The sequence below is a fragment of the Dendropsophus ebraccatus genome, chromosome 7 (genome assembly GCF_027789765.1).
Source record: "Dendropsophus ebraccatus isolate aDenEbr1 chromosome 7, aDenEbr1.pat, whole genome shotgun sequence".
Lineage (NCBI taxonomy): Eukaryota > Metazoa > Chordata > Amphibia > Anura > Hylidae > Dendropsophus > Dendropsophus ebraccatus.
Window position 1 is genome coordinate 114,526,511 of NC_091460.1, and position 27,940 is coordinate 114,554,450.

Consider the following 27,940-nt stretch of genomic DNA (forward strand, 5'->3'; position numbering starts at 1 on the left):
TTATTAAATTTTTTTGTGTTTTTATTAACCACATTCCTAAGCCTATTTTTAAAAAAAATATTGCTGCCCAGATAACTTATAAAATAAAGTTAATGTTGCTAAACTAAAGTTAATGTTGCTAAACTAAGATTGTCACAGCCATCGAAAGGACAGTGACCGCTTATAACATAGCACTTTTCAGGTACACTACCTGTCCCTCACCAACACTTAGGAGGCACCTCACAGTTTGTAAAGCGCTGGTCTAGCAACTAATGTCTACGAGTGGCTCCTCTTGGCTTGAAAAAATACATTGAGACCCATTGGTGTCACAAATTGTCGGTTTGTAAAACGACTGACTAACAGCTATCTAACGAAATCCAACTTGCCAGATTCTGTCTGTTATCTGTGTTTTGCATTAAAGAATTCTATAGAAAAAATAGATCTATTCTCTTCTCAAAACCAGAAGTTTGAAACCATAGACGAGAGTTAGGGAAACCTACAATTGTCCCGGACTGTGTATAAAGAGCAGGAAAACATCCGCTATATGCCCAGAAAGTTTGTGTTTTCTCACAATATCTGGTTTCCATCAAAAATCCGATTCTCTGTCTTCAAAATGAGGTCTGTCAGCCAAACGGAAAGCTTCCAGGAATTCATTGATGTCTATGTTACCGTCTTTATTGAAGTCAATGCTTTTAGCCAGGTTACAGATAGCTTCATCGCTGACGTCTATATTCAAGTGAGAGCTCAGCAGCTTCCACGTGTGTTCGAATTCTTCAAATGAAATGAGTCCTTAAAACAAAGCAGAAGAAATGGTTAATTTAAATTTTATAATATGACTTTCTTAAAGAGAAACTGTCTTTGTTGCCTATAGGCACTAAACTTTTTTTTTTAATTCAATTTTTATAAAACCAGCAATACAATCAACACCCAAAAGGGTACAAAGGCACATAAATGAAATCGCAAAAAAAAAAAAAAAAAAAAAAAAGGTATAACATCGAGTAACTGGAATGTAACATAACTGGTGCACTCCACGACTCCTGATGAGGAACCAAACTTTTATTTCTTAAAGGAGAAGTCCAATGAAAATTTTTATTAAATTTGTATTGCCCCCTAAAAGTTATCCTAAATCCCCAATATACACTTATTACGGGAAATGCTTATAAAGTGCTTTTTTCCCTGCACTTACTACTGCATCAAGGCTTCGCTTCCTGGATAACATGGTGATGTCACTTCCTGCATAACATGGTGATGTCACTTCCTGCATAACATGGTGATGTCACTTCCTGGATAAAATGGTGATGTCACGCCCCGACTCCCAGAGCTGTGCGGGCTGTGGCTGCTGGAGAGGATGATGGCAGGGGTACACTGAGGGACACTGAGCATCCCCCTGCCATCATCCTCTCCAGCAGCCACAGCCCGCACAGCTCTGGGAGTTGGGTCGTGACATCATCATGTTATCCAGGAAGTGAAGCCTTGATGCAGTAGTAAGTGCAGGGAAAAAAGCACTTTATAAGCTTTTCCCGTAATAAGTGTATATTGGGGATTTGTATAACTTTTGGGGGGCAGTACAATACTTTAATAAAACATTTTGCTGGACTTCTCCTTTAAACTGATTTTGCAGAGCTGTACATTTCATTTTACATTTTAAGAAAAGAAAAAAAAAAAACAGAAGAATCCTGACAATGATGTTGATGAAAGGAACACTCAGTGATTACCATGAAATGCTACAAAAACCGGCATGAATTAAAAAATGTCTAGTTTTAGTTTGCCTATATCACACAAATATAATGATTTTCCTAAAAGGCCTCCGTAAATACCAGACCTAACTGTGCTACCTCAGATAAAAATATTACATACATAATAAAATAATCTGAAAATATTAGAAATCTGTGTAACAGTCAGACTTACCTGAGCTATCACTATCAATTATTCGAAATATTGTCTCCAGGTCTGATCTGTTTCTGTAGAGAGCCTCCAGCAGACTTGAATGTAAATTCTGCCAAAAATAAAGATTGTAAACCTCAGATAATACAGTAAAGGTTGACATTACTGGATACATTTACATTGGTACATAAAAAGCAAATAAGGCTGGGTTTACACAGTGTTTTTGCAATCCGTTTAACGTATACATTTTATGGAAAAAACGCATGCAATTGTGTGTGATCCGTTTGGATCCTTTTTTCCATTGACTTCTATTATAAAAAAGAAACGGTTTGTGGTTTTTTTTACGGACACAAAGATAGTGTTGACCGTTACGTTTTGCTGTCCGGTAAAAGTAACCAATTAAAAACTAATAGGTTGAACGGATTGCAGAAACGCAGTGTGAACCCAGCCTAACAAAAACTATTCTAAACGATCCCCCTTCCCAATACCACCCTATGTCTAATATACATGTATTACCTATCTTGCACCCTTTCCCTGTTTTTTTTCCTCATTCTTATCCTCTCTGGATGTCTAAAATCCTCTACTCTGGGTCCACTCTCGCCACACTCAGCTCCCTCTTCTTCCCTCCCTTAGTAGTCACAGGACATGTGATCTCCTCTCTGGGGGCTGGGTTAGCTTGTCTATTGACTTGGTAAACCGGCCCCCAGAAGACATTATCTGCATCTTCATGCACCTGTGCTGCTTCCATAGACTTACATGTGTCCCTGAGCCTAGGTTTCTAGAATATGAAAAGTTATAGTTCTATCACTGCTTGCTGTCAATGAATACAGGCATATTTACCTGTCTTTGTGTCACAGCTCTGCATATTGTAAGGGCTATGGATGTTCTTAAAGTCTCGATGGAACTAGATAGAATGTTTTCATTCACAGGTAGAATTAAGCTAAACCTACACTACACCCCCACCCCTGGTAAACACATGCGCACGTCAGCTCTGCTACATTATCAGCTAGTATAGAATACATATTGGGTTGTTGTGGAAAAAAAAAATCTGTGAAAAAAAACTCCTGTGTTTACTGTGCAATAGTAATGACAGCAGTGGGCAGGTAAGAAAGCTAATGGGGTGAATATGCAAATGGACCAATCGGGGAGATGCATGATGGGAAATGTAGTTTTCTGGCAGGCGCCAGATGTACTATACACTGTAATATAAGAGGTGAAATATAAGTTATTTTACCTCTTTGATAGGTTGGCACACAGCAAGTTCATCAAACCACTCTCGGTATCTCAACAGTCCATCTGTAGCATTTCGGACCAGTTGTGGCCGAAGCATTCTCCAAGGCAGGCCTAGATTCAGGACCGACTCCAGTGCGGTTGCCCAGTCATTTAGCGTTATATACCCTGCATAAGTGAGGCGAAGTTTAATGTCTTAGGGTATGTTTTACACACATAGTTTCATAGATCAATTACTGCAAATAAATGATTGCATTTTCATTGTGTTACTGCATATGTGAACACAGCCTTAAAATTTACAAAACAAAGTAAATTATATAATGTATTATCTAGCAATACAGACTCTTTAGATTTTTATGTGTAAAATGTTTAAAGTGACTGTACCACCAGGCCCAGGCTGAAGCACTGGAGGTGGGCCAACCCACCCTTAGTGGCAGGAAACCCTAGCCCCTCTATGATAGGGTTCCATTGATTCTAATGAAGTCACGTCATGGAGGGGCTGGGGTTTCTTCCCACTGGGGGTGGGTCGGCCCGCCTCCAGTGCTTCAGCCTTGGCCTGGTGGTACAGTCACTTTAATTTTACATGGGACTGATGGACCTTACCTACAGCAGTCTTTCTTAGTAAATTGAAGCATCTGATGCAGGATTTACCACAGTCAGGAATCCACTGACCAAATACAATCAAACTGATAAAGGGGCCCGTCTGCAGGGTCTACAAAATATTCAAAAATGTATTCCCGTCCGGTGCCTAACATTTTGACTAGAGATAAGCGAATCGCTTTGCTTGCTCGGCAGTTGGCCTATATGCGGGCCTATACACGGGCTGCCTTTGATCTCTGTGCTGCTCCACCTCGGGTGTCTGGTAAAGCTGGCTCCAGTCCTGGGAAACTGGGAGAAGTTTCCCAGGACTGGATGAAGCTTTTCCAGGCATCCAGGGTGGGGGACACAGCGATAAAAGGCAGCCCGTGTATAGGCCCGCATATAGGCCAACTGCCGAGCAAGCAAAGCGATTTGCTTAGTTTGAAATATAAATTTGCTCATCTCTCATTCTGACCCACACAGTCTTTGACAAAGATTACCGCATGGATCAAAATGTAGGTGTTGTGTACGGACGAGCGCAAATCGATCGCTCGGCATTTAAATCTTTGCCTGAAGAAGTTGGATGCAGCCATAGGCTATGTTCACACTGTGTACAAACAACGGCCATTATAAACATTATTTTAAAATCATTATAATATGGCCTCCCTATAGGTGTGACTGGAAATCAATGGTTAATTGACAGCAACACACTCAATTATTTCCATGGCCTTTGTTTCAATTGAAATCATTGATGTTCATTTTTTTCAAGACAAGAACGGACGTTGTTTTAATTGGCAACAACGTCTGCTCTTGTCTTTAAAAAAAAGATACACTGTGTGAACATGGCCATAGGCTATGTTCCCACTTGGTAAAAATAAACACAACTAATGGCCAATGATCATTAATAAAGGGTGTTGTTTTGCAACAACGGCCGTTATTTGTCTTTATTTTTACCCAGTGGGAACCAGTATTCAAGTGCTGAACAATCAGACTCATCTCTGTGCACTAGAGAGAATACATATAGAATGTTTCCCTACACGTTGCTGATGCTGTCATCTTTGCAGCCGTTTACTATGGACTGGTCTTCTGCATTTAGGATACTTCTATTGTGCAAGCCCTGTATGACTTACCAGACTTCTTAGGGTCGTATCTTCTGAATTCATTAATGAGATCTGACTTATGAGCAAAGAGCTTTTCCCTTAGGGCCCTCAGTGCGGAAGCTTCCACCGTACTCACTCTGGAACACAAAGACACTTCATAAGGGACGTGTGCTGCAATGTGGCACAGATAACCAGTATCATGTGTATAGAACAGTACCTTTGCCTCAAGGTTAGGGTGTTTGTAGTTTTGTTTGCTTGGTACTGAACAAAATGGGGCACAAGGTCGGGCCCCAGCTTTACATATGCCCCTTTATTACTGCCTACTTCGTAATAATTTGAAGCTGAAAATATTGTCAGAACCTACAAAACAAAAACAGAGCAGATGAAATGTATTTCCTATGGATTTTATGGTATACCAACATTGTATCTGTGCTTCTAAAACTCTTTAAAAATACCTACAAACCTACACTACCAGTACTTATCAACTTCTGTATTCCCTGCAGGAAGTGATGTATTATTTCCAGTCTGACACAGTGCTCTCTGCTGCCACCTCTGTCCATGTCAGGAACTGTCCAGAGCCGGAGAGGATTTCTTTCTATAGGGATTTGCTCCAGCTCTGGACACTTCCTGACATAGACAGAGGTGGCAGCACAGAGCACTTTACTTTTCTGCCAATCACAGGACAGCATCTAAAAGCCCTTCTCATCTCTGCTAAAAGTCAGGGGTCATCTTATACACCGGAAAATATGGTTAATGTATAACTTATCCACAGTATAGGTGATAAATATCTTGGGGACACCTGTTCAGTGGGATACCTGTTTGTGATCCTGTTATAAGTAATAAACAATAATATGGGGATATCCCCTTTAAATACGCTCTGGATTTATACCATTTAAGAATTTTATAGATTTATTGTTTAAAAAAAAAAAAAAAAAAAAAGTATATACCTTGCCATTGTGACAAAACTCATATCCTTCCTGCTTACATTCATGAGATCTGATTAACATTTGTAACCCATGTTTTTTAAGGATTTTTTCTGTGACATCTGGACCAAAATAACATCCCCCACCACGAACATTGTTTGATTTACATCCTTCCTGGGCCATGGGATCGCTCCAAAGAATGTCCACAATCTGTGAAAAATATCAGCGAAAAATAGTACCTATTGTTTAAATAATGTTTTTATGTTAAACATTTTTTTCAAATTTTTGGTGACTTTTAAAAAAAAAATCAATTTTTTAAAATCTATATTATAAAATAATCCTAAAATCTTGCAGTTTTCATTCTCACCACTGGGGCTAAAACTAAACTGAGACTGTTGTGTCTGTGGTGATAAGAGGAGTCTGCTGTAAAGTGATCTGTGCAGCATTGCAGCGACATGTGACACCAGTAGATAGAGGAGGCAATAGCAGCTCCCTGTGGAATGACCTCTTCAAAGGTCACAGAGCATACTCAGTAATGTTTTACATTCATCTCAAGGGGAAAGACTCCTTCTATTGTCGTCTATGTCCATGAGATTAGCTGTAAAGCACATCACTAAATGCTGTTAAGAACAGTCCAGGCAAGATGACAGCCACCATTACAAAAAGTGAAATAAAAAAGATACAGTCAGAAACTAAAAACAGATTAGATTAAAATAACATCTTTTAGTATCTGGCTCTAATCAGTAAAGAAAATTAAGGTGACACATTCCCTTTAGGAATGATTACAAAAGAAAAAGAAAACCCACCATGGAAGAAAAACAACAGGTTTTTTTGTATCTTTTATGTGACCTTATTTTCACTAGGATGTAGCATTAACGTTTTTTTTTTTCTGTATATTTTAGTTTTCATTGAAAACAGTTGTCAGTGAGAATGCAGTTCACTGTTCATGTTCCCCGTAGATTTTTATATTAATTTAAAAAAATCTAAATTATAAAATTTAAAAAAAAGCAATCTTTTTACATATTTTATTTGTATAACCCTAAAGGCAATGATTTCAATTTTTACTGAGGAGGTTTTTTATTTTTTAAATATAAAGTGTAAAAAAAAGTTTAAAAAAATATTTTAAGTCCTCCTTACATAAGCAATCATTAGGGTCCATTTACAGATCAGGTCATAAAGATTTTTCTGGCTTTGGCTTCAAATCTTTGGCAGATAATCTGTCAGATAAGGTCAGATCAGGTCAGAAAGATTTTTCTGGCTTTGGCTTCAAATCTTTGGCAGATAATCTTTCTTTGTAAATGGACCCTTAGATTGCATATAATGGTCAATGCTATATAAAGTAAATACCAAACCTGCTTCCTTTCTTCATTATCCATGTCATATTCCTGTATTTCTCCAGGGTCGGATTCAGACTCAGACACAGACAAGGGGCTATCGGGCTCTATATAAGACTCTGTGAAACCCACTTGTCTGCGACATTTAACCAGCTCTTTATCCACAGCTTCCCGCACCCGCTTGGAGATCTCCTTTCTCTCGGTTGATATGGTAGTTGGGCTGCTGGCAGATCTTTTGCCCTTATAGGCCGGCAGGAGGCTCGGAGTGGCACTGTATGAGAACGAACCACTTCTTGGTTGTGGGGGCCAAGTTGTCCCTACTGATAACGTGTTGTCTCCATTTGTAAAGGTTTCTTGACAAGACTTGTCCTCATTTTTATGTGTATTAGACTTTTCTTTCTTCTTTCGAGGCCGTAAGGTGGATGCAAACTAAAGAGACAGAACCATTGTTTTAATGAGGTTATGATGATGCTGCACGGAAGCAAAGTTAATGTACTAAGTAATACAGTACCTTGTGTCGTTCAATTTTTGATAAAACCTCCAAATCTGTAGAGTCAGACACTCCTCCATGTGTAATGAGAATTTTTTTGTCTATCACTGTTGCTAATGGAAGCCAGCTGAAAACATTCTGTAGCATTTTCAGTATTTTCTTACCATGAACCTTTAGAAAGAATATTTTGTTAGAAGATTTACAAGAAGGAAACCATGTGCAACTTTGTGCAAATTTGCTACCCAAATTGGGAGGGGTGGGGGCACTATCTAATTGACAGACTAGCAAACTTGAATGCAGCAGAGTCTCTGGTTTTTGGTGTCTCTACCCCCATATAGAAATGTATAGGGGGGTGGGGGATGCTTAAGCAGGGCCTGTTGTGGTTTCAGAAAACACTGAAAAATGCAAAACCTCCCTTAAAAAAATGCCACAGCACTTATGCTGAGATCGACCGGAATACTGATCCCGTTTTTTCTAGTCATGTTACGGATGTTGACATTCCTACTGTTCTTTGTTACAGTTCACGATTACGATTGCATTCTGTGCATTTACATCATTCCTTGTATTTACCCCTTTCCCCCCAGAGGGACTTGCCGTCCCGAGTTCCCATTTGTATTGTATACTTTCTCTTCTTGTCTTTGAAAATAAAAAACCTTTAAATTTAAAAAATAAATAAATAAAAAATGCCACAGCAAAGAATGTCAAAGGTATTGCATGTCATATTTTCCCATTAAATCTTAGATTACTTATGGCTGCAGTGTTTTTTACATTACCCCTCTACCCCCAAATTAGCATTTTTGGTGATATTTTTTATTTTTTTTTAGAAAAAAGTCTACTCCAATTCCGGCCTTACTGGGGTTTCAAGACTAATATTTTCAATTTTAAAGCGACTCTGTACCCACAATCTGACCCCCCCAAACCACTTGTACCTTCAGATAGCTGCTTTTAATCCAAGATCTGTCCTGGGGTCCGTCCGGCAGGTGATGCAGTTATTGTCCTAAAAAAATACTTTTTAAACTTGCAACCCGGTGCCAAATTGGCGTGGCCTAAAGTATCTGTGCCCTAACCTTGCACCACCCCTCCATTCCTCCCACCACCCCTCCATTCCTCCTCCCAACCCTTCTCATCATTAGGAATGCCACTGGCAGGATTTTTCCTATTCCTCTGCAGTGAAAATTGCACAGGTGCCTTAAAGAGTCACTGTCGTATTTTTTTTTTTTTGCAGAAATCAATAGTCCAGGCGATTTTAAGAAACTTTGTAATTGGGTTTATTAGCCAAATCTGCCATTATCTGCATGCAAAAAGCCTTTTCCCAGGTCCCCCCCTCCTTCCTCTTTTTCATCCACTCTGAAAAATCTGAAAATTGTGACTTGTTGCAGGAGACGTACCCTGTCTGCTCTAGGGAGAGGGGAGGGGGGAGGAGGAAGGAGGGAGTTAGCCGGCAGCAGAAAGCAGATAACAGAGGATTACAGGCACGGAGCTGGGTGACAGCTGTAATCTGAGGTCAGGGAGGTCAGTGGTGACTGTCCAAGAAGATAACGGGTGAGATATTTGTAGATTAACTCTTTGTTGTCCTGTTTTGGTCTTTTGTTTAGCTCTCTCCATAGGAGAACAATGAAGGCAGGGGGGAGAGCTTCAAACAGCTTTTTCATGATAAAAATGCATTTTTCTGATAATAAACCCAATTACAAAGTTTCTTAAAATCGCCTGGACTATTGATTTCTGCAAAAAAAAATTTCACGACAGTGACACTTTAATGATCTAGCTCATGTGCCGTGTTCACACAGCTGATGAATAGGAGAATACCTGCCTGGATCATTCCTAATGATGAAGAGAGCGGGGAGTAGAGGCGGAGAGGGTGTGCCAGCCTAATGCATAGTCACTCTAGGCCATGCCAGTTTGGCACAGGGCTGCAAGTTTAAAGGTTGTTTTTTAGGACAATAACTGCATCACCTGCTGAACGGACCCCAGGACAGATCTTGGATTAAAAAGCAGCTATCTGAAGGTACAAGCAGTTTGGGGTGGGCAGATTGTGGGTACAGAGTCACTTTAAAGCTTGCTTTGTTCAATTCAGCAGACATACCTTATATTTTTTCATAACTTCCTTTGTGAATCCATACCTGAAGAAAAAAAAGACAATAACTTAGCTATAAATCAATTATAGATTATAAAAAATATATATATTTTCCTTACCTTAAGTTAACCATATAGTCTTCATGATTTCCTCTGTTCAAATGGACAACCTTGGGGTAGACTAGTAAGAATGCAAATAGGATCATCAAAATCTCTATAGACTGCTTCCCTCTGTCCACAAAGTCTCCATTAAATATGTAAGGCTTCTCTGGTGATGGGAGACCATTCTGGAAGTAGAGAAATATTACCACATGGGCATCATTTTTAATGTTACTATAGCAAGAATTGGTTAATTCAATAAAAAAAGAAATAGAATGAAAACACATGGAATAAAAAGCGGACCATAAAAATGCAATGCATGTATGTAAGTGTTCACTATTGTCTACACAGTTTTTTATACTACTAGTTAATGTATGTAACAGGGCACATATATATCCTGTGGATATGCCATAAATGTTTCAGATGGAAAAAAACATGGTAATTTAGAATAAAAAATATCATATTAAGAAGCTAGTCCTACCACACACCTTGTAAAATATCAGAAACAAATCATCCAGTCTGCCATGCAGGTCTCCTTGATAAAAGAGAAGATTCATGTTAAAGTGACAACTTCTGCGTATAATTTGATCTAACTACTTAAAGTGAATCTATCGGCACAGGTTCTCACTGATCACGCTGATTCCAGCTGTGCCGCTTATTCAGAGATCCACCACCGCTATCTCAGTCTTACGGTATAAGCTACTTAGCAAGTGTGGTGCACTGGAGGCGGGCCCAGTGCACTGATATCGCCTCTCATGGCTTTCCTGCCTCACATGAAGAGTAATGAGGAGTGACAGTGATTGGAGGAGATATTGGTGCACTGGAATCGGCTTCGATCAGCAAGTATTGAAAAAAAAATTATATCAGCACCTGTGATTTTCTTTATAACATAACTTATAAAATATATAAAGCTCCTTGGACCAAAGAATTAGTATAGTTTGAAGGATAGTGTTGAGCGAACTCCCTTGGGCAGTACCCAATGTCTACTGCTGCTAGGAGTCAAATGTCGAGCATTCGGGTTGGGAAAGTTTCTCAACACTAATTATGGACAGTTTTACAAAAATTAACGGGGTGTAACTCAATAAGTCAACCCCTCACTAGCGCTGCACAAAAATTGCTGCTAAGAACGTCCACAGTGAACACCCGTAGGTTCACTTGAATGGAATAATAAAAGATAAAAAAAAAGGTAACGTTCAGCGCAAAAGAGATTCCCCTATATTTCTACTAGCAATAATATTATGTTACTGTGAGTGTGCCGTACGTCGTTGGATAATGCTATTAATGACTGTTCCTTTTACACGGCATATACGTAGTGCATATGAAGAATAATGAACAACCAGTGATAATTTAGATGAATAAATTCCTATTACCTGTTAGTAGCCGCTGGTTTCCTATTAGTCGTCGCTGGTTATTTTTTGTAGTACTGTCCGTGATGCCGTTGTTGCTCCAGGATTCACTTCTTTCAAGAATTTTCTTCTTCGATGTGGATTCCGAATACAGGTGAAATGCAGGTGATATGCAGATCCCACTAGAGGCGCCCCGGCCGGTGGCGCTACTCCGCAGTGATCTGTGCTATCAGTTCAAATTTCCCGGGAGTTTCAGTGACGTCACTATTGCTACGGGTGCTTGGTGGAGACAAAAAGATTATCAACGCGTTTCAGCAACAGTTCCGGTTGCCCTCGTCAGGATTATCCTGATGAGGGCAACCGGAACTGTTGCTGAAACGCATTGATAATCTTTTTGTCTCCACCAAGCACCCGTAGCAATAGTGACGTCACTGAAACTCCGGGGAAATTTGAACTGATAGCACAGATCACTGCGGAGTAGCGCCACTGGCCGGGGAGCCTCTAGTGGGATCTGCCTCTAGTGGGATCTGCATATCACCTGCATTTCACCTGTATTCGGAATCCACATCGAAGAAGAAAATTCTTGAAAGAAGTGAATCCTGGAGCAACAACGGCATCACGGACAGTACTACAAAAAATAACCAGCGACGACTAATAGGAAACCAGCGGCTACTAACAGGTAATAGGAATTTAGTCATCTAAATTATCACTGGTTGTTCATTATTCTTCATATGCACTACGTATATGCCGTGTAAAAGGAACAGTCATTAATAGCATTATCCAACGACGTACGGCACACTCACAGTAACATAATATTATTGCTAGTAGAAATATAGGGGAATCTCTTTTGCGCTGAACGTTACCTTTTTATCTTTTACTAATTATGGACACTCGTCCAAGCAAATCACATTTGAGCACAGGACAGGGGGTTAGTGGATAATTCAATGGGGAGGGGAAATCCAGGCAGTTGGCAGATACCAAACTATTGCTGCCCCTAGTACTGTCCTACATACTATGCTGTATTATGACCACATTCTCGGCACTTCCCAACAATAAACGCTTGAAGACCAGATAGTCACGTATAGCCAAACTGAGCATGCTACTGGTGGCGCTCAACAGGACATGTAACTGGCTGTAGCTGCTCTGATAGTAGTTTGGCACTGTCAGACATTTGGTGGTTAAGATATAGTTAAAACATATAATAGTTTTAATATGACTCTGTACCCACAATCTGCCCACCCCAAACTGCTTGTACCTTCGGATAGCTGCTTTTAATCCAAGATCTGTCCTGCGGTCCGTTCGGCAGGTGATGCAGTTATTGTCCTAAAAAATTACTTTTAAACTTGCAGCCCTGTGTCAAACTGGTGTGACCTAGAGTGTCTATGCATTAGGCTGGCACAACCTCTCTGTCCCTTCTCCCTGCCCCCTTCATCATTAGGAATGCTCCAGGCAGATTGTCTCCTATTCATCAGCTGTGACAAAACGGCACATGGGCTGGATCGTTAAGGCACCTGTGCAGTGTCCACTGCAGATGTATAGGAAAAATCCTTCCAGTGGCATTCCTAATGATGAAGAGGGTGGGGAGGAGGGACGGAGGGGTGGTGCAAGGTTAGGGCACAGATACTCTTGGCCATGGCAGTTTGACCCAGGGCTGCAAGTTTAAAAGTTGTTTTTTAGGACAATAACTGCATCACCTGCCGACTGGGACAGATTGCGGGTACAGAGTCGCTTTAAGTCACTAAAATACAAAAAAATTCTTACCACATATGGTGATCTCCTTGCTGTAACTGCTTGTAACACGTTTGATATTTGGCAGTGATTTCAGATGTTTCCTTGTCTCATGTAAAAGGTGTAACACAAAACGTGCATGGAGCTGCTACTAGGAAGAACAGTGAAAGACAATAAAACAACTTTTGGAAGCATACATCTATTATTTGTTAGTGGAAATTAGCGACCCTCGAGCGCGCTTGGGATCATCCAAACCTAAACGCTCTGCATTTCATTACTGGTGGCTGAAGAGGTTAAATCTATAAGCTGTATTTATGTTTTTCCTTACTCCCTAGGGCTGCATCGAACTTCTACAGCCAATGGTAATCTAATGCAGAGCATTTTGGTTCGGACAAACCCGAGCGTGCTCTAGGTTCGCTCATCTTATTTGTTACCTATGTAAGCAGTGTTTTCCAACTAGTGACTCAGTAGTAGGATTGTCACAAGAGGTGAGCGAACTTGTGAAAAGTTCAATTCAGCAGGTTCACCAAACTTTAATGTAAAGTTCGGGTTTGTGCTAAACCAAACTTTAATGAGCCACTCAGGATACTTACATGTCCGCGCTTCCCTGGGGTCCTTCCTCTCCGGTCTGGTCCATTTGTCTTCTCCGGTGAAAGCCTGTTCAGCCAATCACAGGCTGACTGGGATGAGACAGCTCCGCAGCCTTTGATTGGCTGATACTCCATTGTTTGGACAACATATCTAGTAAAGCTAAATCATCTTCCATATTACTGACACCTCCTGTGTATAACTTGTTATGTTTAAACCATCAAACACCTGATGGGAGATGCCTTACTTTGCAGCTTTTTTTCACTCCTGCCAAAAACTTTTGTCCAATACTTAGACATTAAAGGGATTATCCAGTGCTACAAAAACATGGCCACTTTCCCCCCTACTGTTGTCTCCAGTTCAGGTGCGGTTTGCAATTAAGCTCCATTTACTTTAATGGAACTGAGTTTCAAAACCCCACCCAACTGAAGACAACAGTAGGGGGAAAGTGGCCATGTTTTTGTAGCACTGGATAACCCCTTTAAAGACATTAAATATAGAATTTGTAGGGGCAATAATCCATTCCAAAGAAGCACTACAACATTAGTCATAAACTAGACATCGAGGTAATAAATAGTCAAAGACTATTAACCTTACATAACAAGACAGTGAGAAAATATCCACCATCTACTCACCCACAGGATCTACTACATAAGGTGATAAGTTATACTTACTTGCTTCTGTTTGAATGCCTCCACTAAGGCCGCTGCATGGCTAGGCTTTAAAGGGAATGTCAGTCGAGGACCTGTGTATGACAATGGCACCTCTATCGATTCGTAGTCACAGTATTTTTCTAGCTCGGTGTCTTTTAGGTTTTCCTCTTCAGTGAACATACGGCAGATGAAATCCCCTTACAAAAATTAGAACATTTATGTTATATAATAAATAAGTGAAGGAAGGTTCTTTATTTTAAGGGGAGATAACAACAGGTTTGAAAACCCTTCAAATGCAAGTTAGTCGGTTTGGTGCATCGATCCTGCCTGCTGGCCCATTCTCGTGAATAAAGAGGCGCTCTGTATGTAGTTACATCACTCCGACATTCGTCACTGCAGAGTGCCAGATAAATATGAGGAGGGGCGGACAGATGGGTAGTCTCGGCCCAATGCCCAATCGCCTAATTTACTTAGTGAAGTCAAGATTTACCAAAAACTGTGCTGAGGATGAAGGTAAAAATATTACTTTCATTCTTAGAGTCTTCTAACCTGCTGTACGTTTCCCTTTCAAGCATATATAGTTGTTCTTTTCAGACACATAATCTAAATCTTCAGGGGCCCAATGAAAAATTTGTGGCGGAGCACCCAACTACCATATGTTATTTACAATAATGGTGTCTTCATATGAGGTAGGGGGCCTTGGGGACCCATTAGGGCCTGGGTGTAACTACTATCTCTACAATTCTTTCAGAAACTATTTTTTATGGTCTTTTTTAGGCCTTAAAGGGGAACTATGAGCAGGTTTGTGCAAACGAACCTGCTGATAATCCCCTGCAGCTCTGTACTGTTGCTGCTGTTGTTGCTGCTGTTCGCGCTACCATGCCTTTTCTCTCTGTCGGTTCCGCTGTTTTCGTTCAGTTCGATTAAGATCAAATATGAAAATGTGCTCGATAGGAGCACTGGGGGCGTTTCTTGGCCCCACCGCCCACCGCCTCCTTCGGTAACGCATATTCATGTATGCATAGTCAGGCCAGTTAGGAAGCACATCAAAGACCAGCCTGATTATGCGTACATGAATATGCATAGGGAAGGTGTTACTGAAGGAGGCGGCGGAAGGGCCGGGGAAAAGGGGGTGAGCTCCGTGGGGCCGAGAAACGCCCCCAGTGCTCCTAACGGGCAGATTTGCATACTTGATCTTAATCGAACTGAACAAAAACAGCAGAGCCAATAGAGACAAGAAGCTCAGCAGCGCATCAGATACAGAGCTGCAGGGGGAACTTTTTTATTAATTAAGTGTAATTTATTAGCATAGGTGTTATTATTTATTCAGCGTTTTGCCCCCTGCGTTTTTGTTTTTTTCTTATTACAAATCGTGATTCTTTTTTTTATGGGACTCAAGCATTTCTATTGAAGAACTGGGGAGAATATAGCAACATGCATATATAGACACGTGTTTTTTTTTTGTTTCCTTTTCTTCCACAAAATAACACAGATTGGTAAAATTGTAATCATTAGAGATGAACACGTGCCTATAGCCCATGGCTGTATACATGTTTCTCAGGCAGCCTTAGGGCTCCATTCAACTTCTGCGGCCACTTGTACTCAAATGTTGCACGCTCACATTCTGTGCATACTCGGGATTTGTTCGTCTCTAGTAATGATGTGATTTGCATGCTTCTTGTTATGTTAGGTCTCACAGTACACCTGCTGAATGGTTCCTGTAGAATATATTGGTTTCTGATTACAGAAATTTTTTCAAACAAATTCAAAAATTAAAGATTGACTTACTTTCTTTGCTGTTGTCTGGAGCAAAGTGATCCATGAGGAAATTGAAAAAGTCATAAAGCTGCAAGAAACAAATAGTGTAAAAATAAACTAAGGCATAATGGGTATATCGGAAGTAAATTTACAACAAATTACAATTCCAGCAGGAACAGGACATGAGGACCTCCTGATTTTCGGCTGGTTAGGCTGGGGCTACACACCAATTTTGACCGTGGCAGGAGTCGTGGAACCAAAGATTGCCTTTTCTTCACAGTTAAGCTCGATTTGACAAACCCCATTAAAGCCAATGGGAGACTCAACCTCCTATTCACAGAGGAGAGGGTGTCTGGTGCACCTGAAAACCTCAAAAAGTTATGGAAACACCATAGAAATTAAACTGGCACAGCAGGGGGAGCATGCGTGGATGCATTAAAGGATCCCAGGTCCTTGAATTCTGTCACTTTTCAGTCTGACAATATTGTGCACCCACCCCAAGATAAAGTCCAATTTAAAGTGAGGGGAAAAAAAGTTAGGAAACACCCTGTACATTTATTTGTAGAGAAAAAAAAAGGAAACAAAAAAATCCCAATTTTAAAGAAAAAGCAAAACAAAACTCCCCTTTAAAAGCTGGCCACTCTCACATTAGTTCCTGTCATCTCTGACAACCATAGACTTGATAGACTTATCCAGCCAATTCACCAAGTGCAAAGGGCTGGCAAAAATAGGAAAAAAGAGGCAAATTCTGAATAGTAGTGCATATACTACTGTCAGCAAAACGGGGTAGCACAGTGTACAGCTGCATATACGCAATCCCCACCACTACATGGTGGCAGTAGGACTACGTTTAACTGGATGACACTGGTATTACACTGTGCAGGAGATGATGTTTTGTGCTTTGTTTTCCAGAAAGGGTTAACACTAGTCAGAAAAAAATTATTCAAGTTTTGTAGCGAGTATACTGCTGTAAGCTAAAAGTGTAGCACAGTATACAGCGGCATATACTCCCCAAGGGTGCTCTGGTCAGACTGGATAACACTAGTACTATACTGTATGGCAGATGATTTTTTTTTTTGGCCTTTTCTAGTCCTGGAAAGGACTTTAGTATAGCTTTGGAATGTTTACAGAACTAACAACTACTACCATATACAGTATATATCACTATACTATTCCTTCCAATATTTGTATAATGCATGGAATTAGCTCATTCAGTCACACCGACTTATTACTACTAGTAGTCCTTAAAGGAAAAATCAGGCTTTTTTTTTTTTTTTTTTTTATAAAGTATTGTATTCCCCCCCAAAGTTATACAAATTACCAATATACACTTATTACGGGAAATGCTTATAAAGTGCTTTTTTTCCTGCACTTACTACTGCATCAAGGCTTCACTTCCTGGATAAAATGGTGATGTCACGACCCGACTCCCAGAGCTGTGCGGGCTGTGGCTGCTGGAGAGGATGATGGCAGGGGGACACTGAGAGACTTTTGGGGGGCAATACAATACTTTAATAAATTTTTTTGCTAGACTTCTCCTTTAAAGAACTGTTGGGTTTGTATGTAAGCTAATTGCCCACCTAACTAGCCAATCTAAGCCCCTACACTTGCTCTGTTCCAGCAGCTCTCCCTGTCAGCTAACAGACCGCAAGTCTGATTCTAGCATCTGGAGACCTGGGTCTATATAGATCCAGGTCACCTAAAGCAGCCGTCCAATCACTGCTATGACAGCAGCCGACATAGCTGTTAGGTAGCAGGACCTACACTGGATTAATTCGAGCATCGAGTACTTTAATACTTGAATATTCAGCATTGGCTTATCTGTTGTTTAGCTCATTGTTAGACAATAGACAAGTTAATAATATCATGTGACATTATGTGGAGTATGGTCAGATGCCTGTACCGGCATAGGGATCCCGATGACAAAGTCCTTTTCTCAATATGCCGGCGCATTCCTGTGCTCAGTGCTGTTTTTTTTGCTTCAGCACCGGCCCAGAGCACTGGGGGCAGGCCCTGCGTGTCTCCATTATAATCAAGGAGGCATACGTCACCAAGGGAAGGGGTTATGGTCACACTGGGGGGTTCCAGGCCTGTTCCCAGTGCTCTGAACCAGGCTGGTGCTCAAGCAGAAAACTGTACTGAGAGTAGGAACCCAGTGCTGCCTAGCAGGTACTGCAAAAAAAGAAACCTTTCAGTACCTGTGATGGTACATTCACTTTAACACTGTTTAGACCAGAAAGGTTGGTGACAGATAACATTAAAGTACATTAAAGTAAATTGGAAAGAGATGTCATTATAAATATAAAACACAGTCTGTATCAAACTACAGATCTCCTTAAGTAATCCAGGCTCAGAAGTATGTTGTTGACCAGACTAAAGCCTTGGGAATGAATCATACCCAGAAATCTAGGTCATTAAAGCATTAGGCTTATTGATAAGTAAATGTTGATACTGATCAGAAGAGAAATTATCATGAACGTACAGGGATGGAATCTTAGTTATTTCCCAGTAATCTCTGTCAGCTTAAAGTTAAAGGGGTTATTCATACCCATGAAAAACTTAAAAACACCCTAAAAAGGTCTAAAATAACATAAGCACTAATACTTGACCACTGCCCTGCCAGTCTCATGGGGGTGTTTTCCTGTTCTCATGCCAGTCTGTGTTCTTCCTGTCCCAGTGATAATGAAACCATAGAGGCCAATCACCAACAGTGCCCCCAGTGATGTTAAAGAGGTTATCCAGCCAGGTAAAATATATGTTAACTCATCCCCCCCTCCTGGAGACTAACAATTCATTCCATACATGTCTTTACCTTTTCCGTCTCCTTCCCTCAGTTTTTAGCCTGCTGCTTTCTGCTAGAAACTATAGAAAACTATATCTGAGCTGTTCAGTCCATGTCTGCTCTCAACCCCTCCTCCCCTCTCCCTTCCAAGATGGATGATGTAAACAACTTTGTAATGCCGGGAGGGATAATCACAGTGAGTTTGTTAGTAACTTGACCTCAGATTAAACCTCCCAGCATTACAAAGAAGCTACAAAGTTGCAGATAAAGCCTGCCAGGGACTTGTTTACATCAGTCTTAGAAGGGAGGGGAAGACAAAGAGAAAACAAACACTGTTTTTTGTGTCTTCAGGAGAAGGCAGCGGGATCAGAACTGGGTGAAGGAGACTGAAAAAATAAAGACGTGTATGGAATGAACTGATACTCTCCATGAGGGGGGATGATAAATAACCAGATAACCCCTTTAATATGTCAGGATTAGAGCCATAAAATGTCTGTGGAGGTCACATCATTCCAAGTCATTGCTGGAGCAGGAAAAAGAGAAATCGGTGGGTACTATAAAGCATTGGCATGGGCACAGCAGGGAAGGGGGTAAGGTGGTGAGTACTACCCCATTTTTTATTTTGCTCCATTGCTGTTTTTTATTTTTTTTTTAACCATAGGTTTAGACCAGTGTTTCTCAAACTATGAGGCGCCCACTAGTTGTTGGTGAGGCACAGCTGGGGAGGCAGTCTTCACAAAAGTGACTATAAGCTGCACAGTCCTTTCAATTCTTGTAACAATCTCTGGTTTAAGAACATTATTGACTTGTTTTGCACTTTTTTAATATTATACAGAGTTTAGGAGACAAATGAAGGGTAGACTGAGGAATAGTTTTAATATTTGCTTGGACTTTCACCACAGATGGTGAGGCCCTAGCATCCTCTTGGTCACTCCGGTGAGGCCTGGGTATCATTTTGTCTGTTAAGTGAGGCTCCAGTAGAAAAAGTTTGAGAAGCGCTGGTTTAGACAATGCCTTTAGATAGGAGTAATTTATTGGAATAAAAAAAACATTACCTTGATTTGATCTTGCTCTCCGGTATATTCTATGGATTGAAAGATACTCCAGGTGCATCTTCTTCTCACTTCCAACTGGGCAACGTAGCGACGGTACCAACGTTGTATTAACACTGCTGATTTGAAAGCTGCGAAATGGAGTGATATTGACTATTACTTAAGGAGGTCAATGGTTTTTCCAACTATTTTGAGAGGATTTTAGGATCTGTTTGAACATCCATAAATTCTGAATTTCTGCTGTACCAAACTTAAATCACTATAGAAACGTAAAGGCTTCAAATGTGTCCATGTTATAGCTGCATGAAACCTGTCCAGTGGATTATGTTATGGTAATCTGTAAATAAAAAAAATTGTTTCTTTACCCCTTAACTCCGAAGCCACATTTGGCCTTAAGGGCCAATCCTATTTTGTGTTATGTGCTAATAACTTTGCAAAACTTTAACTTATCCAAGTGATTCTGAGAGTGTTTTAATGACAATGTGCTTAATTTTAGTAGTAAATTGATGTCAACATTAACCCTTTTTGTGAAAAAAACTAAAATGTCATAGAGGCAACGATCAGTGTGCAATTTCAGTGACGACACTTGTGATATTCTTGAAATTCTCTACCATCTTATTTTTCTTACTCTATTGCTATGAATGGTCAGATAGGACTATCTGTATTATACCTCTAGGTATGAGCAGTGATATTGCATGCCTAAAAATATGTATTTTAAAATATTTTTCTGTCTTTCGGCAAAGATGAAACATACCTGTTCCGGCTGGAGCAATTAAACCTGCTAAGAAATAAATTGAGACTTTGTTAAATCCGGCAGTGATTCTATATTCAGTATTATTCTTTAGATCATGTTCTAAAATTATTTGTAAAGAATTATGCACAGAAATGCCAGAATCTATGATCTGCGTACCAGTGCGCAAACTTTTGTGTGCATCATATTCAGTGCCCTGAATATGTGTCCCTCCAGTGCCCTGTGTCCCTCAGTGTCCCCCTGCCATCATCCTCTCCAGCAGCCACAACCCTCACAACTCTGGGAGTCAGGTCGTGACATCACCATGTTATCCAGGAAGTGACATCACCATGTTATCCAGGAAGTGACATCACCATGTTATCCAGGAAGTGACATCACCATGTTATCCAGAAAGTGAAGCCTTGATGCAGTAAGTAAGTGCAGGGAAAAAAGCACTTTATAAGCATTTCCCATAATAAGTGTATGTTGGCGATTGGTATAACTTTTGGGGGGTAATACAATACTTTGATAAAAAATATTCCCGGACTTCTTCTTTAACCCCTTAAGGACAGAGCCTGAAATGGCCTTAAGGACAGAGACAAGTTTTATGAATATGACCTGTGTCACTTTATTTATTAATAACTTCGGGATGCTTTTACCTATCCGGCTGATTCTGAGATTGTTTTCTCGTGTCATATTGTACTTTACATTTCTGGTAAAATGGAGTCGATACTCATAACGAATCTTTATGAAAAACACCAAAATAACGTGAAAAATTGTGAAAAAATGCATTTTTCAAACTTTGAAACCTTTCTGCTTATACAGAAAATGGTTATGCCACATAAATTATATATTAAATAGCATTAGCAAGTAGACAGTAGAAACCCCCCACAAGTGACCCCATTCTGGAAACTACACCCCATAAGGAATCCAACAAGGGGTACAGTGAGCATATGGACCCCACTGGTGACGGGCACATAAGTGGAACATGTGCCATGAAAATAAAAAATACAATTTTTTCATTTTCACGGCCCAAATGTGGCCTTCACCAGGGGGCCATATCCCCTTAGATTCCTTATGGGGTGTAGTTTCCAGAATGGGGTCACTTGTGGGGTGTTTCTACTGTCCTGGCCGCACAGAGGCTTTGTAATTGCATCATGGCATCCTCTAATGGGAATGGCGGCCATACCTATTTAGCTGGGGAAAAGGGACAATTCTAATTTATTTGGGGGTATTAGGCCAATTGTTAGTTTTTAAGGTTGAAAATGACAGGTGTCCATCAAATTCAACCTGTGTTGATCCAGAGGAAGTCACACTGGAAAATGGTGTCCTTCCTGATCCCCCTGTTACGCCACACTCTGCACTTCTTCTGGGGTCTCCTGTTTTCCAGTGTGGGGGACGTCACCTGGAAAATGTTGCCCTGGTGCGATACGGGGTCCTTCATATCCAGAAGCGCTGGGTCTGCTCCATGGCTGCTAAATATTAGGGCTTTATTACTGCTTCTGATATTTACGGATCGTGTCGCAAGCTACAGTAGCTCGGGCAGAGAGGGACCGGAAGAGGGGGTGCTGGTATAAAAGTTATCCCCGTACAGGTGGTAACCTTTATCCAGCAGTGGGAAGATCAGTTCCCGAACGATCTTCCCACTAACTCCGAGGATGGGGGGGGTGGCATCTGGGGGCTGGATTTGGGTGTCCCTTCCTTCATACACTCTAAGGGTACGTACACACTGCGGAATGGCGAAGGATAACCCTTTGTGCATTCCGCAGCTGGCACCCGCCGGCGGACTGAGGGAGGTGCGCATCTCCGCTCCTGTCACACTCCATTATATGCATGGGCGGATTCTGCCCTCTGTCCAATGTGTTCATTCTTTGGACGTTTTTTTGACAGTAAGAAAAAATATCCCTTCGCCAAAGAAAGGAGCTGCTGATAAATGCCGCACTTATGTGCGGCACTTATCTGCAGCCAGTGGCGGTAGGATATAGGGGGGAAAAACGCCCCTACGCCAAAAAGGAGGAGTTGCTGATCAGCGCCGCACTTACGGGCGATGCTGATCAGCACTCAGCGGCGTTAGGGCGCAAAAAAAGAAAAAAATCTGTATAGATCAGCATATAGCAGCGATCGTCGGCACGGGAGGGGTTAATCACCCCCCGTGCCGACGAGCAGATATGGCCTGCTATACATTATAGCAGGCCATCTTCCCCGACCGCTGTGTGTGAACACACAGCGATCGGGGAAACATCGGGCGTAAGTATACGCCCGTTTGCATTAAAGCCCACCCTGTGGGGGCGTATACTTACGCCCGATGTCGTTAAGGGGTTAAAGAGGCACTGTCACAATATTTTTTTTGAAGAAAACAATAAGGGTTGTGATTGCAAGCAGATTTGCAGTATACAGCACCAAAACCTCTGTAACACAGTGACATTATACTGACTAAATTGTTGTATAACAAAGAGCATTGTCACCTGGTACAGCTGCAGAGCTGATAATATAATTATCCTAAGTTAATTGCCCTCAGTTACACCCTCTGTGAGTGCACAATGGACTGGGATTTCCTGTGTTTGGTCTCTTTTTTGAACAGAGAGAATACCAAATATCGGCATGGAGGGAGCATGGAGCACAGTTTGGCTGCATGTAAAACATTGATTTAAACCTAGAAAACAAAAAGTGTCACTGTCACCATACAAAACTTTTGACATGTCATAGAGACATGTCAAAAGCTTTGATCGGTCCTGCTCTGAGTGTTAGACACTTAAGAAAAAATAAAATAAAACGAGTATATTGTAATACTGCTTGTGATCACAACCCCTATTAATTTCTTTAAGGGAATCTGTCACCCCAGCAGCCCCCCCTCCCCCCTAGTCAAGGCCCTGTATACATACCAGCTCCTGCATGTCCAGCTCCCGTTCCTGCTGCGGAGATCTCATCACCTGCTCCAGTGATTTCCTATGGCCATCAGACTTATTTCCGATCACTTGCATATTGAGCGCACAGATGGGCTGACGGCGAGATATCCACAGCGGGACCGCCACTTGCTATCAGGACACGCAGGAGCTGGTATTTATGCGTTTTTTTAAGAAACAGTGTGAATTAGAACCTGAGAGCAGCTGTACAAAGGTGTCATTAGACGGTGTCAATGTATGTTAGAGATGGGACCAGGATCAGTAAGTACTATATGTGGTACTAGAGAAGTGTGCACAGTAGGGCATCTGGGAAACAGCTAAACTCCTATGTTGCATATACAGAAATAATTGTTATAAATATATATTCATACCTGGTGTGAGAGAGTGTGCTTTGGAATAACAGAAACAAAAAGTTACTGTATTTAATGGTATGCAAATCAAAAAGTATAATGTTGACAGTTATCAAAGAATATTTTTATGGCATTTGAATTATAAATGAATAGATCAAATAATATTTATATTCATTATTTACCAGTGGATGGATGGGCAGAAAGCCCATTTTGGGGGCTTTGGGGCACCAAAGTCCAGAAGCCGCCTTAAAAGTAATCTATCAGCACCCAGGCCCCACCTGAGGTGCTGACAGTGTGTTGTAGTTGGCAGTCCCCTTGTGAGCATGTTGCCTTTTGGTAATTTGTCCGTGGAGTGGATTATGCACAATCTCAGGTCTCCTACTGTAATAAGGAGTCAAAGAGGAGTTGTGGCTCAGCATTTGTGCCGCACTCTTGCACGCCTCACCACTCCTTCCTCCTCCCTGTTCTTCATGAATAATCTCAGATGCCTGGCCTTCTGTTCGCTTATCAGTTTTTTTCCCTGGGATCATTTCCCCTGTTGGAAATGAAATATAGTTATTAATTTTTTTCATCACTGTATAAAAAACTGAATGAATGTATTATTACTGTATTTTTTTTTGTGCCTTATGTGCCAAAATGTGTTGTGTGTCTTGTTTCTTTTTGTTACTTGAAAATTACAAAGAAAAACTAAATTTTAAACTCATTTGGACCCGGTTGGGATTTGTTGTACTTTTGAAAATGATACAATGATAAAAATAAATAAAAAAAAATAAAAAAAATAATAATAACAAAAAAAAAAAAATATATATATATATATATATATTTTTTTTTTTTAATCAGGGGACACAAACTACTAGGTACTGGTCGCTAGACAGACGACTTACTCCTAGACCACAGCTTCAGCACAGTTAGACTTGGAGATTAAACTATATCTAATTGCAGATCAATCTTCTGTAGGCAGTTTATTTCTGAACTAAACACTCAGAGACACTGGCTGACAGCTGAGTGAACAGGAGGCCGGGCAAAAGATTATTCATAAAGAAGAGGGAGGAGGAAGGAGTGGTGAGGTGTGCCAGAGCACGACACAAACGGCGAGCCACAACTCCTCTTTGACTCCTCATTACAGTAGAAGATTGTGCATAATCCACCCTACGGACAAATTACCAAAAGGTAACATAACTCACTAGGGGCCTGCAAACCACAGCACACTGTCAGCACCTGAGGTAGGGCCCGGGTGCTGACAGTTTCCCTTTAACATCAGTGGCGAGGGTCTAGGGGCAGGTGGGTATGTATGTTTTTACAGCACTTGGGTACTTTACTTTAAAAACATTTTGTCTCTAGACAACAAAACTAAGTGTACAGAAGAAATACATCATGAGGACTATCAAGCATGCCAAACCTGCCAAACTGTCCCCCCTATTAGGGTGCATAGCCAAAAGATTTTTACTGTAACAAGTGTAGGAAAAATAATTGGCAGGTTGTTCATAGGCTTATTACCTCGGGGGCCAGATTCTGGAAGGGATTGCCTCTGATAATGCATCCCCTACAATCTGAATGTCTTATTAAAAAATTTCCTATTATTTAAATGGATGTTAAAGTTTCCAGGATCCTTTTTTTTGCCAGTGCCCAGGGAGGGGGGTGGGTGAAAATTTTTTATCCACTTACCTCCCTGGCTCCAGCGCAGTCGCCCACATTCTGCTGCTCTGGTCCCTGGCCGCCACTGCCACTGACTGGCTGAGTAGGTCTGCCACATTTAATCTCAAAGCCCTGGAAGCAGCCGTCACCAGGGACCGGAGCAGCGGAATGTGGGCTGCAGCGTTAGAGCCAGAGAGGTATATGGATGTAATTGTTTTCACCCACTCCCTCCCCAGGCATTGTCAAAGAAGGGGTCCTGGCCAGACCACCCCTTTAAATATATATATTTGTATTTCTATTGTCTATGTCAATATATAAGAACAAAAAACACAATTAACTCTTGAATATTTCATATTGGCCACTAAGCCTAACAATAGGCCAACCTGTTCTGATAATGAGCATTATCCTCATTATCATTACAGACAGGATTACAGTTAAATGTGACACCTTTATATAGATAACACAGGATCTGCTATTCAAAACAACTGAAAGTTTAAGACCCCCCCTCCCTTCTGCGCAGTAATTTTATCAAAGGTCACAAAGCATGCAGAGAAAACTCTTCCACAGCAGTCAATAGGTCAGCTCCATAGTAGAGGTTCTTATGGTCCATTTGGCTACTGTAAAGAATGAATCTCTGAATGCTATTAAATGGGTTATCTGGACATAAGAAATTGATGGCTTATTCATGAAATAGACCATCAATATTAGACTTGCGGAGGTCCGACTCCAGGTACCCCTCCAAACAGCTTTTTCATGGAGCTGCAGCATTTGTGCAAGTGCTGTCGCCCTTAAAGTCATACTATCACCCCTCTTACTCAGTTCTCTGCACCATCCACAAGCTTAGATACTGCACCGTTGATAAATACCTGTATAACACTTGTCTATCTTCTTTCTGCTCTAAAATCGCTTCATTCCATTGGTGGACAGTGTCTTAATGGCAGTTGGGCTTCCTCTCCCCTGGTACCGTTAAGCCCCGTCTAGGTAACACTGTCCACCGCACAGAGTAAGGGCCCTATTACACGGGACAATTATCGTGCAAAATATCGTTATATCGTTTGAATTTAAATGCTAATGGTTCTGTGTAATTGTAGGCAACGATCAACGACGTAAGAACGATTTTTTGATCGTTGCCTACAATTTAGATCTGAACCTAAAATTATCGCTTATCGTTCGGCATTTTTTCACTAATCATTCAGTGTAATTGCACATTGTTCATTGTTTTCCTGGGATCAGAAGGAGTAAACAATCATAGTAACGATCGTAGTTATGATCGTAACTAATGACCATTGTTCTGTGTAATATGGTGAACAATTTCAGGTTAACGATGAACAATCTCGTTTGCGATCGTTTATCGTTAGTCGTTAATCGTTAAAAATCGCTCCGTGTAATAAGACCCTAAGGGAAGTAGCAGTATTACTTGAACTGCACTTTAAATTTAAAAGTACTCAAACTGCGATCACCATACTATGAGTAGCAGTGAGTGAGGCAATGTTGTTCAAATGAACAAGACTTCAGTACCTTGCACCCTTGCATGTTCCTGCTGCCTTGATAGCTTTTTGTATATTATTCTACAAGATTTCAATTCTTGGTTACATTTTCCCAAACCGTTTCCCCCATGTTTATTGATGATGGATGTTTCTTCACCATCAATGGCTGCTAATACCTAGATATATGATGAGGATTTTGTTGTCTGATAGGTTCCACTTAAGACCCATCTATTAATGAAACATTATGGAAACTAGATACTGGGATCATGTAGCACATCCTGCATAAGTGAGACAAGCATTGACATTTCCACACTCACCACTGTTAGCTCTTTAATTCATTGGTTTCCTATTGCAAATGCCTGTGAGCTTACCTTTCCTAGACTTGTGTATGGATTGATTGTTAGAGGTTGAGCTAGTGGATGACCCACATCCCATGATGCACAGCTTGGCATGCAATTCTTCAGTTATTGTAGTATATGGTTAAGCATTCTAAATATTAAAACAAAAAGAAAAGTTTTCTGGATCACTCATAGGTTTACTTAGAGTTGTTGGAATGCTTTATTTTATATAATTTAAAAGAGTTGGGACTGGTCCCTTGGAGGTTGGACTATGGTATTTTCATCAGGAGCAGACATCCCGATGCTCTGATTTTGGACCTGTGATGGAGTAAAGCCCCGAAGAAACATCTATCAAGATTGGGCCTCCAAGGCTCAGCTCAGCTCCCCTTGCTGGTTTAAATGTTTAAATAGATATAGTTCCCTATATCTCCTCCCTCATTTCTGTCTACCATCCTACCCGTGCCTTACGCTCCTCTAATGACTTACCACTAACATCCTTGATCCGCACCTCTCACTCCCATTTCCAGAACTTCACCCGAGCTGCACCAGTTCTATGGAATCCATTACCGAAGACTGTCAGACTCACCTCCAATACACAAAGCTTCAAACGTGCCCTCAAAACTCATCTGTTCAAGCAAGCTTACCAGGTTCCCTAATTTTGACTGCTACCCTCAACCCCCCCCCCCCCCCCCCCCACACACACACATACATACACACACGCCAAGCATTTAAGCACTTAGACCTGTGCATGCAGGCATTGGCTGGTGACAGGTTCACCCACCCTTACCTGCACTACCTTATTTATAAAGATGGCCGAACCATAAGAACAATGATGCACTTTGCCCTTCTGCCATTTTGTCTCGCACCCCCTCCTAATAGTATGTAAGCTCATGCATGCG

General features: G+C 41.0%; 1 protein-coding gene across 1 annotated transcript; it reads right to left on the bottom strand.

Moving 5' to 3' along the window:
- Window positions 1–65: 65 nt before the first annotated feature.
- On the bottom strand, window positions 66–27,185 carry PPEF2 (protein phosphatase with EF-hand domain 2). The gene is made up of 18 exons (XM_069976735.1): window positions 27,075–27,185; window positions 23,603–23,620; window positions 20,353–20,379; window positions 19,602–19,729; window positions 15,795–15,852; window positions 14,028–14,203; window positions 12,799–12,913; window positions 10,180–10,226; window positions 9,713–9,879; window positions 9,603–9,639; window positions 7,541–7,690; window positions 7,048–7,458; window positions 5,720–5,905; window positions 4,990–5,132; window positions 4,803–4,909; window positions 3,098–3,261; window positions 1,888–1,975; window positions 66–768 (listed from the first exon to the last, which is right to left on the bottom strand). Exons 1-18 carry the CDS (start codon window positions 27,136–27,138, stop codon window positions 566–568), a joined length of 2,289 nt encoding a protein of 762 aa, XP_069832836.1. The 5' UTR covers window positions 27,139–27,185; the 3' UTR covers window positions 66–565.
- Between the last annotated feature and the right edge of the window lie 755 nt (window positions 27,186–27,940).